The sequence below is a fragment of the Quercus suber genome, unplaced genomic scaffold, assembly GCF_002906115.3.
Source record: "Quercus suber isolate HL8 unplaced genomic scaffold, Cork oak 2.0 scaffold_225, whole genome shotgun sequence".
Taxonomy (NCBI): domain Eukaryota; kingdom Viridiplantae; phylum Streptophyta; class Magnoliopsida; order Fagales; family Fagaceae; genus Quercus; species Quercus suber.
In genome coordinates this window covers 104,056-119,793 of record NW_027069683.1, presented here as the reverse complement: position 1 = coordinate 119,793, position 15,738 = coordinate 104,056, and the positions used below count along the sequence as shown (strand labels likewise).

Sequence of the window (15,738 nt, the reverse complement as noted above, 5' to 3'; positions counted from 1 at the left end):
ATCCCGTCCACTTTGTGGATGGACCGTCAGCCTTTGGATCCCGTCCACTTTGTGGATGGTCAATTTGTCAATCTTTATTATCCTCATATTTGTAAGTAGAAACACATCAGTAGTTCTAAGTAAATTCCTCTTATTGCCATGCATCTATAAGTAATTCAAAAACAAAATCTGCCCGTTTTGGGCTTATTGTAGCAAATACTTAAGTAGAAAAAGAAAAACTGCCCTTTGGGCTTATTGTAGCAAATATTTGAGAAGGTAATCCGTAGGTCTTGGCGTCATACCAAAAAGCAATTTTTGCTTTATGTGGACGTCGCCCCTACTGGTAGTATTTCCGTAGGTGTTCAGCATTCCATGGATGTGGTAGCTCCCGTCCGTCCAGTGTCTCTAGATGGTAGGTTCCCTTCCTTTGCCGTGCCGTAACTCGGTAAGGTCCTTCCCAATTAGGGCCGAGCTTCCCTTGGGTGGGGTCCCTTGCTGCGCCCATCACCTTTCTTAGAACGAGGTCCCCTACCTGGAAGTCTCTGTGTTTGACCCGGGAGTTGTAATGTTTGGCCATGCGGTCCTGGTACCGTGCAAGCCTTTGCTCTGCTGCCATCCTAACTTCGTCCACCAGATCAAGTTGCAGACGTATGGCCTCATCATTCCTTTTTTCGTCGTAGTTGTGCACCCTGTAGCTTGTAAGGCCAACTTCAGCTGGGATGACTGCTTCGTTTCCGTACGTTAGTCGGAATGGTGTCTCTCCTGTTGGTGTCCTTGCTGTTGTCCTGTAGGCCCATAGTATGCTCGGCAACTCTTCCGCCCATATGCCCTTTGCCCCCTCAAGCCGGGTCTTGAGAATTTTTAGCAAGGACCGGTTTGTAACTTCGACCTGCCCGTTGGCTTGGGGGTGGGCGGGAGAGGAGTAGTGGTTCCGTATCCCTAACTGCGAGCAGAAGTCCCTGAAGGAGTCGTTGTCGAATTGCTTCCCGTTGTCCGAGACTAAGATTCTTGGAATGCCAAACCTGCATATGATGCATCGCCAGACGAAGCTCCGTACGTTTTTTTCTGTGATGGTGGCCAATGCTTCAGCTTCTACCCACTTGGTGAAGTAGTCAATACCGACAACTAGGAACTTCAGTTGTCGTATTGCCGTGGGGAATGGTCCCATGATGTCCAACCCCCACTGAGCGAACGGCCATGGTGCCGTCATTGGGGTTAATTCTTCGGGTGGCTGCCTGATGATGTTGCTAAACCTTTGGCATTTGTCGCAAGCCTTCACATAAGCCTCGGCATCCTTTTGCATTGTCGGCCAAAAGTACCCAGCTCGTACTAACTTGTGTACTAGCGACCTTGAACCTGAGTGGTTTCCACAAATTCCTTCGTGTACTTCTCTCATGACGTAATCCGCTTCTTCAGGACCTAAGCATCGTAGGTAGGGGCGGGAGAAACCTCTTTTGTATAAAACGTCTCTGATCAGGACGAACCTTGCCGCTCGAACCTTCAGTTTCCTTGCTGCCCCCTTATCACTCGGTAGTATGCCGTTTTTCAGAAAGGAGGTTAACGGCGTGGTCCAATCATGCTGGGGATCGAGCTCCTGTATGTCGACCGCACTGATGAGTGGAGAGAGCTGCGTGAAGGAGAGTGTACTACTAATGGCGACCATGTGTTCGGCGGAGGCGGCTTTGGCCAAGCGGTCGGCTTGCTCGTTTTCACCCCGGGGGATCTGCGTAATTTTGACCTTCAGCTCGTTCATTCTCCTCCTTGCTTGTTCTAGATACTTCTTCATTCTTTCGCCTTTGCATTCGTATTCCCCGCTTATCTGGTTAACTATGACTTGGGAGTCACAGTAAACGATTACTTTCTCGGCTCCTGCTGCTTTCGCAAGGTCGAGCCCTGCTATCAGAGCTTCATACTCCGCCTCGTTGTTGGTAGTGGGGAATGCGAGGCGGACCATACACTCTACCGTGTCTCCTTCGGGTGACTGTAGTACGATGCCAGCTCCGCCGGCCTGTCTGTTGGAGGATCCGTCCACATGCATGCTCCACTGCGGGGATTCCTCTGCCCCCTTATCTTCGCAGTTTGTGAATTCTGCTATGAAATCTGCCACAGCCTGTCCCTTGATAGCAGTGCGCGGGCGATATTGGATGTCGAACTCGCTCAGTTCTACTGCCCATAGTGTCAGGCGTCCGGCAGCGTCCGGGCTACCCATTGCTCGTCGTAACGGCCTGTCGGTTAAGACAATAATTGTGTGAGCTTGAAAGTACGGCTTCAGTTTTCGTGCCGCTGTAACTAGCGCGAAAGCAAGTTTCTCCATGGGTGGATATCTTTCTTCAGCCCCGTGCAACGCCCGACTAATGTAGTACACGGGTTTCTGTATTTTCCCTTCTTCTCTGATCAAGGCGGCGCTGACTGCGGCCGAAGAGACAGCAAGATATAGAAACAGTTCTTCTCCTGGTTGTGAGGGACTCAACAATGGTGGGGAAGAAAGGTAAGCTTTTAATTCTTCAAACGCTCGCTGGCATTCATCGGTCCACTCGAAAGACCTTTTTAACGTGCGGAAGAATGGTAAGCACTTGTCTGTTGCTCTGGAGACGAACCTGTTTAGCGCCGCTATCTTGCCGTTGAGGCTTTGCACCTCTTTTACATTTTTAGGTGGTGCCATCTCCATTATAGCCTGGATCTTGTCCGGGTTGGCCTCGATGCCTCTCTGGGATACCATGAATCCTAAGAATTTTCCTGCCGTCACCCCAAAGGCACATTTTTCCGGATTAAGCTTCATATTGTAAGAGCGAAGGGTGTCGAATGTTTCCCTGAGGTCTTCTAAATGATCTTCTTCCCTCCGACTTTTGACCAACATGTCGTCGACATATACCTGGACGTTCCTCCCGATCTGCTGTGCGAACATCTTGTTCATAAGCCTTTGGTAAGTTGCTCCTGCGTTTTTTAAACCAAACGGCATTACCTTGTAGCAGAACAGGCCTTGGCTAGTTACAAAGGACGTTTTTTCTTGATCTTCATCGTGCATTTTAATTTGGTTGTAGCCGGAGAAAGCGTCCATGAAGCTTAACAGCTGATGTTGAGCCGTGGAGTCTACTAGAGTGTCGACTCTCGGGAGGGGGTAGCTGTCCTTTGGGCATGCTTTGTTTAGATCGGTGAAGTCTACACACATTCTCCATTTCCCGGAAGCTTTCTTGACCATCACTACGTTTGCTAGCCAATCGGGGTAGTAGACTTCTCTAATAAAATTTGCCTCTCGCAGCTTGCGGACTTCTTCGGCTACTGCTTGATCTCGTTCCGGGGCGAAGACCCGCTTTTTCTGCCGAACGGGCGGAAAGGATGGTGACACGTTCAGCCTATGCGCCATGACGGAAGGATCTATTCCGGGCATATCCTCGTGACTCCAGGCAAATACGTCCCGATTTTCCTTGAGAAATGTTGCAAGCGTTCGTCGAGTTGCGGGACTCGCGAGGGTCCCAATCCTTGTTGTCTGGTTAGGTACGAAGTCATTCAAAGGTATCTCCTCAAGCCTTTCGGCTGGCTCTGTTGTACTCCGGCGTTCTTCTATGTTCATGGTATGGAGGTGGTCATCCATTTCCATCATGGCTACGTAGCATTCGCGTGCGGCGATCTGATTTCCATGTAGCTCTCCGACCCCGTGTTCTGTTGGGAACTTAATCTTCAAATGATATGTTGAAGTTGCCGCTCTCCATGCATTGAGGGTGGGTCGCCCTAGGATAGCATTATAGGCGGACGAATGGTCGACTACGAGGAATGTTACATCTCTTGTGATCTGCTGGGGGTAGTCGCCTGCTGTTACAGCTAATGTGACCGCGCCTAGCGGAAATACCTTTGCACCCCCAAAACCGACAAGTGGGGCGTTCGTCGGGACTAGTTGTTCCTTGCTGATTTTCATCTGCTGATACGCTGGGTAGTACAAGATGTCCGCCGAGCTGCCATTGTCGACCAATACCCGATGCAAGTTGTAGTCCCCTACCCGTAGGCTGACAACAAGCGCGTCGTCGTGCGGGTGGTGAAGGCGTCGCGCGTCTTCTTCCGAGAAACCGATAACGGGGCTTTCCCTACGGGCTACATTTTGCTCTGGACCCGCCAACTGGACGTTTTGGATCATCCGGAGGTATGTCTTTCGAGCCTTTTTTGAAGGTCTGGCGGCGACCCCTCCTACAATCATCCGTATGTCACCAATGGGAGGTCTTGGACGGTCATTGTCCCGTCGGGGAGGGTGTTCTGGGAGTGCTGGATCCGCTCTTTCCTTGCTTACGAACTTCTGCAATTTCCCTTGCCTTATAAGGGCCTCGATTTGCTGTTTCAGATCGTAACAATCGGCGGTGTCATGGCCGTGGTCTCGATGAAAGCGGCAGTACTTATCTTTGGAGCGCCTGTTAGGATCCCCCTTTAGTTTTCCAGGGAAGGTCAGCGCCCCCTCGTCCTTAATCTGCATTAGGACTTGATCTATTGGGGCGGTAAGCGGGGTGAAGCTTGTGAATCTTCCCCCCGGAGGCTTGGAACGCTTTTCGTCTCTTCGGTCTCCTGTTCTGGGCCTCTTTCTTCCTTGGTCTGGTCGCGCATCCTCCTGCCTTTCCCTTTTTCTTGGCTTCTCTTCTCTGGCCTGCAACGCGTCCTCAGCATTCATATACTTAGTAGCCCTGTAGAGCACTTCCGACATGGTCTTTGGGTCGTTCTTGTATAGAGAGAACAAAAACTTGCCCTTCCGCAGCCCATTGGTGAAGGCTGCTACAAGTATTTTGTCGTCGGCTTCGTCAACCGATAGCGCTTCTTTATTAAAGCGCGTTATGTAGGATCGTAACGTCTCGTCCTCTCTTTGCTTGATACTCATTAAGCATGCCGTGGACTTTTTATACCTGTGTCCGCCAATGAAGTGTGTAGTGAATTGGGCGCTTAGCTCCTTAAAGGTGCTGATAGAGTTGGGCGTCAGTCGGCTAAACCATATCCTTGCGGGGCCTTTGAGTGTTGTGGGGAAGGCCCGGCACATAATCTCATCTGCCACTCCCTGAAGATGCATCAGGGTCTTGAAAGTCTCCAGGTGATCCAAAGGATCCTTTACCCCGTCATAGCTTTCTATATTCGGCATGCGAAACTTGTGGGGCAGGGGGAAAGAGTTCACGGCCATAGTGAAGGGTGAATCGGTACGGTTGACTAGATCGTCGAGATCGCTAGAGACTCTCCCCTTGAGGGCGTTCATCATGACCTCCATCTGTTCCCTCATTGCTTGCATCTCGGCGGCAATATGTGGTGGAGTCGCATCCACGAGGGATGGCATGCTCACATGCTGCCTTTCCGGCCTGCTTGGGGCGTGGCTGCCCTCGGGTCTCTCCTGATTCCTGTTTGGAGCGCTAGTCCCTTCCTGATCTTCTGGCTGGCCATTTGGTGCTGTGTCCTTCTGGCGCAGTTGTTCTTCCAAGTCGAGGTTCCGTTTGGTGAGACGCTCCACGGCGGCACCGAGAGTCTGAACTTGCCTCTCAAGGGCAGTCGTGGGCGGTTCCTCTCCTTGTACGTCATTAGTAGTTGCCATTGAGCGAGTGAGTACCATGCAACCCTTTTAGTCCGGGAAACGAGTGTGGCTTAGTCACTTAAAAGCGTTTCCCACAGACGGCGCCAACTGATGATGCTGAAAATCTCACCAGTGAGTTGCACGACGCGTGTACGCTCAAAAACAACACCTGCACAATAAAAAAGAAAAGGACCTCGCAGAGAGCACCGGTGTGGTGCCGGCCAAATACCCTCCGAAGGTCAAGTTAGAACTTCTTACAACTCTAGAGTGCTAGAGAGGGGTTGATTATGCGTACCTCGGCTCATGAGGGTATTGGGGTTTTTATAGTAGTAGTGGGGGGATCTTCTTTCCTTGGAGTAGAAGTCTTTTCCTTGTAGGAATCCTTATGCGCGTAGATTGCGGAATCCTTTCCTTATAGGACTCTGATACTGGGCGTGGAGTACAAGCAATTTCTAAAACCCATGCGTGATGACCAAGTTATAATCTTCATAGAACCGTCAGCCTTTTAAGACGTCAGCCTGTACTTCCCGTCGGCCTTCAAGCTTCGCTCAGTAACCTAAGGTCTTCAAAAAGGCCGTCAGTTGGACTTTGGGGACTTCAGCCCGTCAGTTTCACCTTGATTTAGTCGGCGTGCATTTCATCACATTTACCTTACGTCATGTCTTGACCCGTCAGCCAGAACAGAAGCTGACGGGTTAAGTTCATGGCACCTGTTATAATTCTTCCATATCAAAAAACTTTGTTGAATTAAAGCGAAATTAAACAAAGAATTGATGTATATCTCCACCTATCAAGGATTAGAACTTCTCAAAACTAATCACTTAAATGGAGGGAGGTATTAATTGAGAGAAGTTTGCACCCAAAAATGATTACAAACCTCAGTCCCACATCGCTCAATAAAGAGAAAAAACTGTACTTTATAATAGGCACAAATTATTTGTTGAATCGCCGAGCCTAGTAGCGTGGGCTTGTAACCTGAGCAGGGGTAGAAAGGTGATGGAACTGTGGTTAAACTCAGCAGGTCGGGTGCATGATGGCTACTAATTGACCTGCCCGTTCCAAGCCACCGGTTGAGCCATGTGACCTGAACGAAGGTTCTGGGTCTCATGGTTTCTAGAGTGGAGGGAACTGCGTGAGGCTGGTTTCACAGAGCAGCGACTACCTCCCGCCCCTGGCAGTGGAAGGATTACGGGTTGATGCTTTACCTGGACCCATTGAGGCCCGTTGAATTCATCCTAAAGGATTATCACCTTTTTGTTCTTGGTTTTGCTGTGAATCTTTCTCTTCTCTTCTCTTCTCCTCTCTTCTCTTAATCTGCGTTTTGCTATGAATATACAATTCCTTTGTTATATTTTCTGGGTTTCTGTGAAAATTTAAGATGCCTCTATTTACGCTCTACTCACATGTAGATTTCATCCTTTCTTATCAAAAAAAAAAATTTGACTAGTTAGCATTGTAACTCAAAAATGTTGATTAAAAATAATTATTTTATATTATATAAGAAAATTTTATATTTTAAACTTTACAGTATGGTGGGTCTGAATTTGGGTTTGATTAGAAACATTATTGTTCACTGACAAGTGACAAAGCCTTGCCATTTATTTGAAACGGGCAAGGTGCCGCCGGACTGGTGAAAAAAGTAAAGAATGCTTAAATCTGAGGCATGTCCTTTTATTGGGATTATGGATAATTAAGACAAATTTATCTTCAAAACAAACAAACACACGACTCCAATCTAGTAAAATATAAATAGATAACACCGAGAGATAGATCACAATTGGCTGTTTCAGTGGCCTCTTCAGTCCATGTCTTTTACAAAGCAACAATCAAATACCTCGAACGCTCTACGGTTTCATATTTATCAAAATACACTAATTGACCTACCACTGTATAAAACGATACCCACCGGCCCTTAGCAAAGAAATTGTTTTTGAGGTACAACTGGCATGAGCAATTCTGAATTTAAAGAAAATTGCTTATCAGATTCCACTTAATTATATAGGCAAAATCAGCTACCCACATATCAAGTAATTACAAAATGTGTTGATTGCACCACTCAAAAGAAATTTAGACCATTAGAGCATCCGTATCAGATGTTCTAAAAATTATGCCATTTTACCACATTAAAAGCCTACTTTATTATTTTGCCACATCATTTTACAACACGTCATTTATCAGATGTTCTATATTTTTACCACTTCATTTAAAATAATATATACAATACTTTAAAATAATATAAAAACATCCTCCACACAATCCAACAGCAGCAACAGTCATAGCAACCTCCGCCTCAGCACTACCAGCATCAACCTCCACTGTGGCAACCAAAATCCACCACACGAAAAAAAAAAAAAAAAAAAAAAAAAAAAAAAAAAAAAAAAAAAAAAAAAAAAAAAAAAAAAAAAAAAAAAAAAAAAAAAAAAAAAAAAAAAAAGAAGAAGAAGAAGAAGAAGACAGCCACAACCCACAAACCCAGATCGGTGAGAAGAAAGAAGAACGACGGAGAGGCAAACCCATCACGCCGGCGAGCAAAACACCAAGCAAAACACACACACAAACCCACCACAACCCAGAGACCCACGCCGATCAGAATCCGAAGTCGCAAAATCAGCCACAACCCACAACCCACGCCGATTACAAAGCGATGATGACGACGATGACGATGGCCCTTCTCGTCTTGGACGTCGGCGATGACGATGGCTTGTGCGCCGTGAACGACGAACTCGCGAGCCGTGGCCACCGTGAGCGGCGAACTCGCGATTCTCGCCCATGCCGCTTGCGCCTCCGGTGAAGAGAAAAGGGGGAATCGGTGAGAGGGAACCCATGCCGCTTGCGCCTCCGGTGATAATGGCCACCGTCAAACTGATCTGAAATTAAAGAACAAAAAAAAATCTCACCAAATGTGAAGAGAAAAGAGGGAATCGGTGAGACTTGAGAGAGAACAGAGGCGGTGAGAGAGAACAGAAAACAATAAAGGGAAGAGAGAGGAGAGAGAGAAGAGAATAAAAAATTATTATCCCATATACCATATGTGAACAGTACCGTTGCAAATTTGCAACAGTACTGTTCACATGTTGCAAAAATTATGAGATTTGGCACATCTCATATTTGGTGTTTTTTGTGTTTGGTGTGGTAAATGTGCCAAATATTTGGCATTTGGCACATTTACCACACCTGATGTGGATGCTCTTATCATATTAAAACTATTCAAGAATCATATTTTAGCCCTACAATATTTAAAAATTATTTTACAATTATCAAGGTTGTAAGTTATTATTAATATATAAAATAATAATAAAAATTTGTCAACTTAAGAATTATGAAAAATGTGTTGAGATCGGGGCCGGGCATCACTCGTGGTAAAACCTCTATCCAAAAGTCAAAAGGAGGTTGGGCAAGCTACGTCGAAGCTCCCAAACTTCTTTAAAATTTCCTTATATACAGGGACCAGTTTTAGTCAATTATATGGATAGTCCGGGTATATTATTGCACATATAGCAGCCCTATATTATTTAATACGCCCAAATTTGTAATCCAATTCCTTGCTACAACCCTGTTGCTGATCCAGTGCGTGCTTGGTTGGCATTCTTTGGTTGCCTATATCTGTTAAGACTTAAGAATCAATTTGTTTTGCTCCTGTTTCTAAGTTACCAATAATTAATTGGTCTAGTTGTAGTCCAGACTGAGCTTCCAAGCTGAGTTCCGAGTGTGACAGGAACAGGATGCAAACTCTCTTATCAAGTTACAATCTTTTTAAGAAGTCAAACTGGAACAACATCAGTTAGACAAATAGCCTCAACTGAAGCCTCCACAAAAAAAAAAAAAAAAAAAAAAAAAAAACCTTCTCATTTTCTAGTGAGGCACCAACACAAACGAAAAAAAAAAGGAACATCTAACCCACATTATCAGCCTCGCATAGAGACTAGAGAGTGGACAAATCGATGGAAAAGATAGAGCGCACAACCATAACTTCAAATGGCATTAACATGCACGTCGCGTCCATAGGGGCAGGTCCAGTCTCTTCATCCATGGCTTCCCTGAACTATGGTACTGATGGCGCTACCAGCTTCCAGGGCCGGCCCTAGGCTTAGGCCACTTAGGCCATCACCAATGGCCCCACTAGAAAAAGACTCTTAAATTTTGGGGTAAAAATTAATATATTTTTTTGGAGATACAGATTTTTTTTTCTACTTTTAAGAAGTTCCAAATAATTAAGTAATGATAGAGATAATATAACTTTAAATACATGAGTCTTATAAATATATATGTCATTAATCACAAGAAATAATATATATATATAGGAAAATACAAAAAATATATACTATAAGTTGTACTTCAAAAATTTTTACAAATTGATGTGACAATTAATATAATTTATGACGTCAATAACTTATTAAATGCATTTTTAAAATACTTTTTGTGATGGGTGATACATCTTTGTAAGCCTCATATTATAAAATTTATAATATCTCTAACATCATTCATCCAAATACTTATTTATTATTGTGGGGAACATGGGCTCAGAATCATTTATTGGGCCTTGGGCCTTATCCGAGGACGTTATCATGTCGGAGGAGGGAATAGTGGTTAAGGGTAATTTCAGTTTAAAGTCTCATAAGTAAGAAAGAAGAAGAAGAAGGTGGTCTGAGGAGAAATTCCTCCTCAGCCATAGCATACACAACCCAGACTCGCATCCTAACAACAAAAATAACCTCCCTGAAAACCCCAATGCTAGAGGTCTGCCTCAAGAATACACAAGAAGGAAGAGAGTCCGAAAATATCTAAGAAAATGCTACTACCCCCGTATTGAATGCACTACAGCTACTTTTCTAACCGCATTTATGTGGAGAAGACCTCTAAACAGTGCTGCATTGGCTACCACAACTCACAGAGAGCCAAAATAGGTGTCTGATGGGACACGCACTCAAGTGAGGGCTCAAATAACCAACAAGTATAAGATCAAGATGGTCCGGAGGGAGCTATATAATGTAACAGACCCCTCATGCGAAGGAGGTAAAAATTAAGAATCACACTTGTAATTAGTTCCATTGATGTATAAGAATATTTACCTCCTCGAACAATACGTTCACTTAATCTTACGTGTTTTGCTCTTACACGATGGTTTTTAAACCTATCCCTAGCTATTGTTAGATTCACTAAGGCATAGTTCTTTAATCCATTCTTTACAAATTTATTGTTTTTGGCTCATTAATCTATAATCTCATACATATTAGGTTTGGGCCGTAAATTGTGTCACTACAATTATCTTCTTAAAGTGTCATTAATTACATTTATTATTACTTATATCGTTTCTAAGTGAAATTTGTTATAATTTTAGTATTTTAAAAAATAATAATAATAAAAGCATATTACAAAATAAAAAGAATAAAATTTTATTATAAAAAAATAATGATATTAAACACTAGTTAAATATTATTTAAGTAATAACCCAAAAAAAAAAACTCTACTTAAATATATCACTTAGGCCTGCAAGTTTATTGGGCCCTGTCAGCTTCTATCCCTCTCTTCCCTTGGCTACCGATGCAGCGCCACTGACCTTCGTGGATATGGTGACACTGATGCTCCGCCGCCTCCTATACCGTGTTACACATCGTCGGTGACCTTGTTGGCCTTATTGACCATCTGGGTATCGACCAGGTCTTCTTGGTTGGCCATGACTGGGGAGCTATGGTAGCCTGGAATTTTTGCTTGTTCAGGCCTGACCGAATCAAAGCACTGGTCAACATGAGTGTGGTGTGGTTTCCTAGGAACCCGGCTTTAAATCCTGTGGAGGAATCCAGGGCTTTGCTTGCTAATCTGGTCTTTCTTTTTTTCTTTTTCTTTTTTTTATAGAGCACTGAGCAGGGAGCACACTGTTTTTTTACTCGTCTAGTTTTAAATAAGCTCATCTCTTGTTCATTGATTGTGCCCATTGGTTGACATCCCCTAGGCAACTTTGCTTTTTTTTTCTTTTTTTTATAACACCTATAGGCAACTTTACGATAAACCAATCATAGCAGCCCTATATTATTTAATACGCCCAAATTTATAATCCAATTCCTTACTACACCCCTGTTGCTGACCCAGGGCGTGCTTGCTTGGCTTGGTTTGATATATTCCCCAACATTTTTTGTCTATATCAGTTGAAAATCAATTAGTTTTGCTCCTGTTTCTAAGTTGCCAATAATTAACTGGTCTAGTTGTAGTCCAGACTTAGCTTTCAAGTTGAGTTCCGAGTGTGCCGGGATGCATACTTTCTTATCAAGTTAGGACAATCTTTTTCTTTTGTATATAGGGAGGCTAATTCTCCTGCCCTGCCCTTTGGGCCAAATGGGCAGCTCTGATAAATTGGACAATCTTTCTGGTTTACTTATAGGGTCTTTCTAGCTTGTTGGCTCAGGTGATTAACAGAGATGGTGACAAGCTCTAACCTTTTTTGTGTTCTTTTTGTTTTTGTTTAATAAAATGGTTATTTAGCACCCAAAAAAAAAATTATAAGAATGAATTAGGAACAACATATCAACAATGTAAAGACTCAGTTGTGTCCAGTACATTAATACACTGGACACATTGAGATATTGAGATACAGACTGTCCAGTCCGTATCTCAACGTATTCGATAAAACTTATGCATTCTTAATGCATTGGCATTATTATTTGTCCTATAATCGCCACATCCCAACCTTTCCAATTCAACTTATGCGTTCATAATGCATCGGCATTATTTTATTGTCTTATAATCTTTTTAAAAAGTCAAACCGGAAGCAGATCAGTTAGATAAATAGCCTGAACTGAAGCCTCCATAAAATCCACCTTCTCATTTTCTAGTGAGGCACCAACTCAAAGCTAAAAAAAAAAAAGAACACCCAACCTACGGCTACACTCTCTGCCTCACATAGAGATTAGAGAGTGGACAATCGATGGAAAAGATAGAACACACAACCATAACCACAAATGGCATTAACATGCACATCGCNACGACGATGACGATGGCCCTTCTTGTCTTGGACGTCGGCGATGACGATGGCTTGTGCGCCGTGAACGACGAACTCGCGAGCCGTGGCCACCGTGAGCGGCGAACTCGCGATTCTCGCCCATGCCGCTTGCGCCTCCGGTGAAGAGAAAAGGGGGAATCGGTGAGAGGGAACCCATGCCGCTTGCGCCTCCGGTGATAATGGCCACCGTCAAACTGATCTGAAATTAAAGAACAAAAAAAAAATCTCACCAAATGTGAAGAGAAAAGAGGGAATCGGTGAGACTTGAGAGAGAACAGAGGCGGTGAGAGAGAACAGAAAACAATAAAGGGAAGAGAGAGGAGAGAGAGAAGAGAATAAAAAATTATTATCCCATATACCATATGTGAACAGTACCGTTGCAAATTTGCAACAGTACTGTTCACATGTTGCAAAAATTATGAGATTTGGCACATCTCATATTTGGTGTTTTTTGTGTTTGGTGTGGTAAATGTGCCAAATATTTGGCATTTGGCACATTTACCACACCTGATGTGGATGCTCTTATCATATTAAAACTATTCAAGAATCATATTTTAGCCCTACAATATTTAAAAATTATTTTACAATTATCAAGGTTGTAAGTTATTATTAATATATAAAATAATAATAAAAATTTGTCAACTTAAGAATTATGAAAAATGTGTTGAGATCGGGGCCGGGCATCACTCGTGGTAAAACCTCTATCCAAAAGTCAAAAGGAGGTTGGGCAAGCTACGTCGAAGCTCCCAAACTTCTTTAAAATTTCCTTATATACAGGGACCAGTTTTAGTCAATTATATGGATAGTCCGGGTATATTATTGCACATATAGCAGCCCTATATTATTTAATACGCCCAAATTTGTAATCCAATTCCTTGCTACAACCCTGTTGCTGATCCAGTGCGTGCTTGGTTGGCATTCTTTGGTTGCCTATATCTGTTAAGACTTAAGAATCAATTTGTTTTGCTCCTGTTTCTAAGTTACCAATAATTAATTGGTCTAGTTGTAGTCCAGACTGAGCTTCCAAGCTGAGTTCCGAGTGTGACAGGAACAGGATGCAAACTCTCTTATCAAGTTACAATCTTTTTAAGAAGTCAAACTGGAACAACATCAGTTAGACAAATAGCCTCAACTGAAGCCTCCACAAAAAAAAAAAAAAAAAAAAAAAAAAAACCTTCTCATTTTCTAGTGAGGCACCAACACAAACGAAAAAAAAAAGGAACATCTAACCCACATTATCAGCCTCGCATAGAGACTAGAGAGTGGACAAATCGATGGAAAAGATAGAGCGCACAACCATAACTTCAAATGGCATTAACATGCACGTCGCGTCCATAGGGGCAGGTCCAGTCTCTTCATCCATGGCTTCCCTGAACTATGGTACTGATGGCGCTACCAGCTTCCAGGGCCGGCCCTAGGCTTAGGCCACTTAGGCCATCACCAATGGCCCCACTAGAAAAAGACTCTTAAATTTTGGGGTAAAAATTAATATATTTTTTTGGAGATACAGATTTTTTTTTCTACTTTTAAGAAGTTCCAAATAATTAAGTAATGATAGAGATAATATAACTTTAAATACATGAGTCTTATAAATATATATGTCATTAATCACAAGAAATAATATATATATATAGGAAAATACAAAAAATATATACTATAAGTTGTACTTCAAAAATTTTTACAAATTGATGTGACAATTAATATAATTTATGACGTCAATAACTTATTAAATGCATTTTTAAAATACTTTTTGTGATGGGTGATACATCTTTGTAAGCCTCATATTATAAAATTTATAATATCTCTAACATCATTCATCCAAATACTTATTTATTATTGTGGGGAACATGGGCTCAGAATCATTTATTGGGCCTTGGGCCTTATCCGAGGACGTTATCATGTCGGAGGAGGGAATAGTGGTTAAGGGTAATTTCAGTTTAAAGTCTCATAAGTAAGAAAGAAGAAGAAGAAGGTGGTCTGAGGAGAAATTCCTCCTCAGCCATAGCATACACAACCCAGACTCGCATCCTAACAACAAAAATAACCTCCCTGAAAACCCAATGCTAGAGGTCTGCCTCAAGAATACACAAGAAGGAAGAGAGTCCGAAAATATCTAAGAAAATGCTACTACCCCCGTATTGAATGCACTACAGCTACTTTTCTAACCGCATTTATGTGGAGAAGACCTCTAAACAGTGCTGCATTGGCTACCACAACTCACAGAGAGCCAAAATAGGTGTCTGATGGGACACGCACTCAAGTGAGGGCTCAAATAACCAACAAGTATAAGATCAAGATGGTCCGGAGGGAGCTATATAATGTAACAGACCCCTCATGCTGAAGGAGGTAAAAATTAAGAATCACACTTGTAATTAGTTCCATTGATGTATAAGAATATTTACCTCCTCGAACAATACGTTCACTTAATCTTACGTGTTTTGCTCTTACACGATGGTTTTTAAACCTATCCCTAGCTATTGTTAGATTCACTAAGGCATAGTTCTTTAATCCATTCTTTACAAATTTATTGTTTTTGGCTCATTAATCTATAATCTCATACATATTAGGTTTGGGCCGTAAATTGTGTCACTACAATTATCTTCTTAAAGTGTCATTAATTACATTTATTATTACTTATATCGTTTCTAAGTGAAATTTGTTATAATTTTAGTATTTTAAAAAATAATAATAATAAAAGCATATTACAAAATAAAAAATAAATTTTATTATAAAAAAATAATGATATTAAACACTAGTTAAATATTATTTAAGTAATACCCAAAAAAAAAAACTCTACTTAAATATATCACTTAGGCCTGCAAGTTTATTGGGCCCTGTCAGCTTCTATCCCTCTCTTCCCTTGGCTACCGATGCAGCGCCACTGACCTTCGTGGATATGGTGACACTGATGCTCCGCCGCCTCCTATACCGTGTTACACATCGTCGGTGACCTTGTTGGCCTTATTGACCATCTGGGTATCGACCAGGTCTTCTTGGTTGGCCATGACTGGGGAGCTATGGTAGCCTGGAATTTTGCTTGTTCAGGCCTGACCGAATCAAAGCACTGGTCAACATGAGTGTGGTGTGGTTTCCTAGGAACCCGGCTTTAAATCCTGTGGAGGAATCCAGGGCTTTGCTTGCTAATCTGGTCTTTCTTTTTTTCTTTTTCTTTTTTTATAGAGCACTGAGCAGGGAGCACACTGTTTTTTTACTCGTCTAGTTTTAAATAAGCTCA

At 42.6% G+C, this 15,738-nt stretch overlaps 1 protein-coding gene across 1 annotated transcript; it reads right to left on the bottom strand.

The window, feature by feature from the left end:
- Positions 1-316: 316 nt before the first annotated feature.
- On the bottom strand, positions 317-5,224 carry LOC136070318 (uncharacterized). The gene has a single exon (XM_065780123.1). It carries the CDS (start codon positions 5,222-5,224, stop codon positions 317-319), a length of 4,908 nt encoding a protein of 1,635 aa, XP_065636195.1.
- Positions 5,225-15,738: the final 10,514 nt, after the last annotated feature.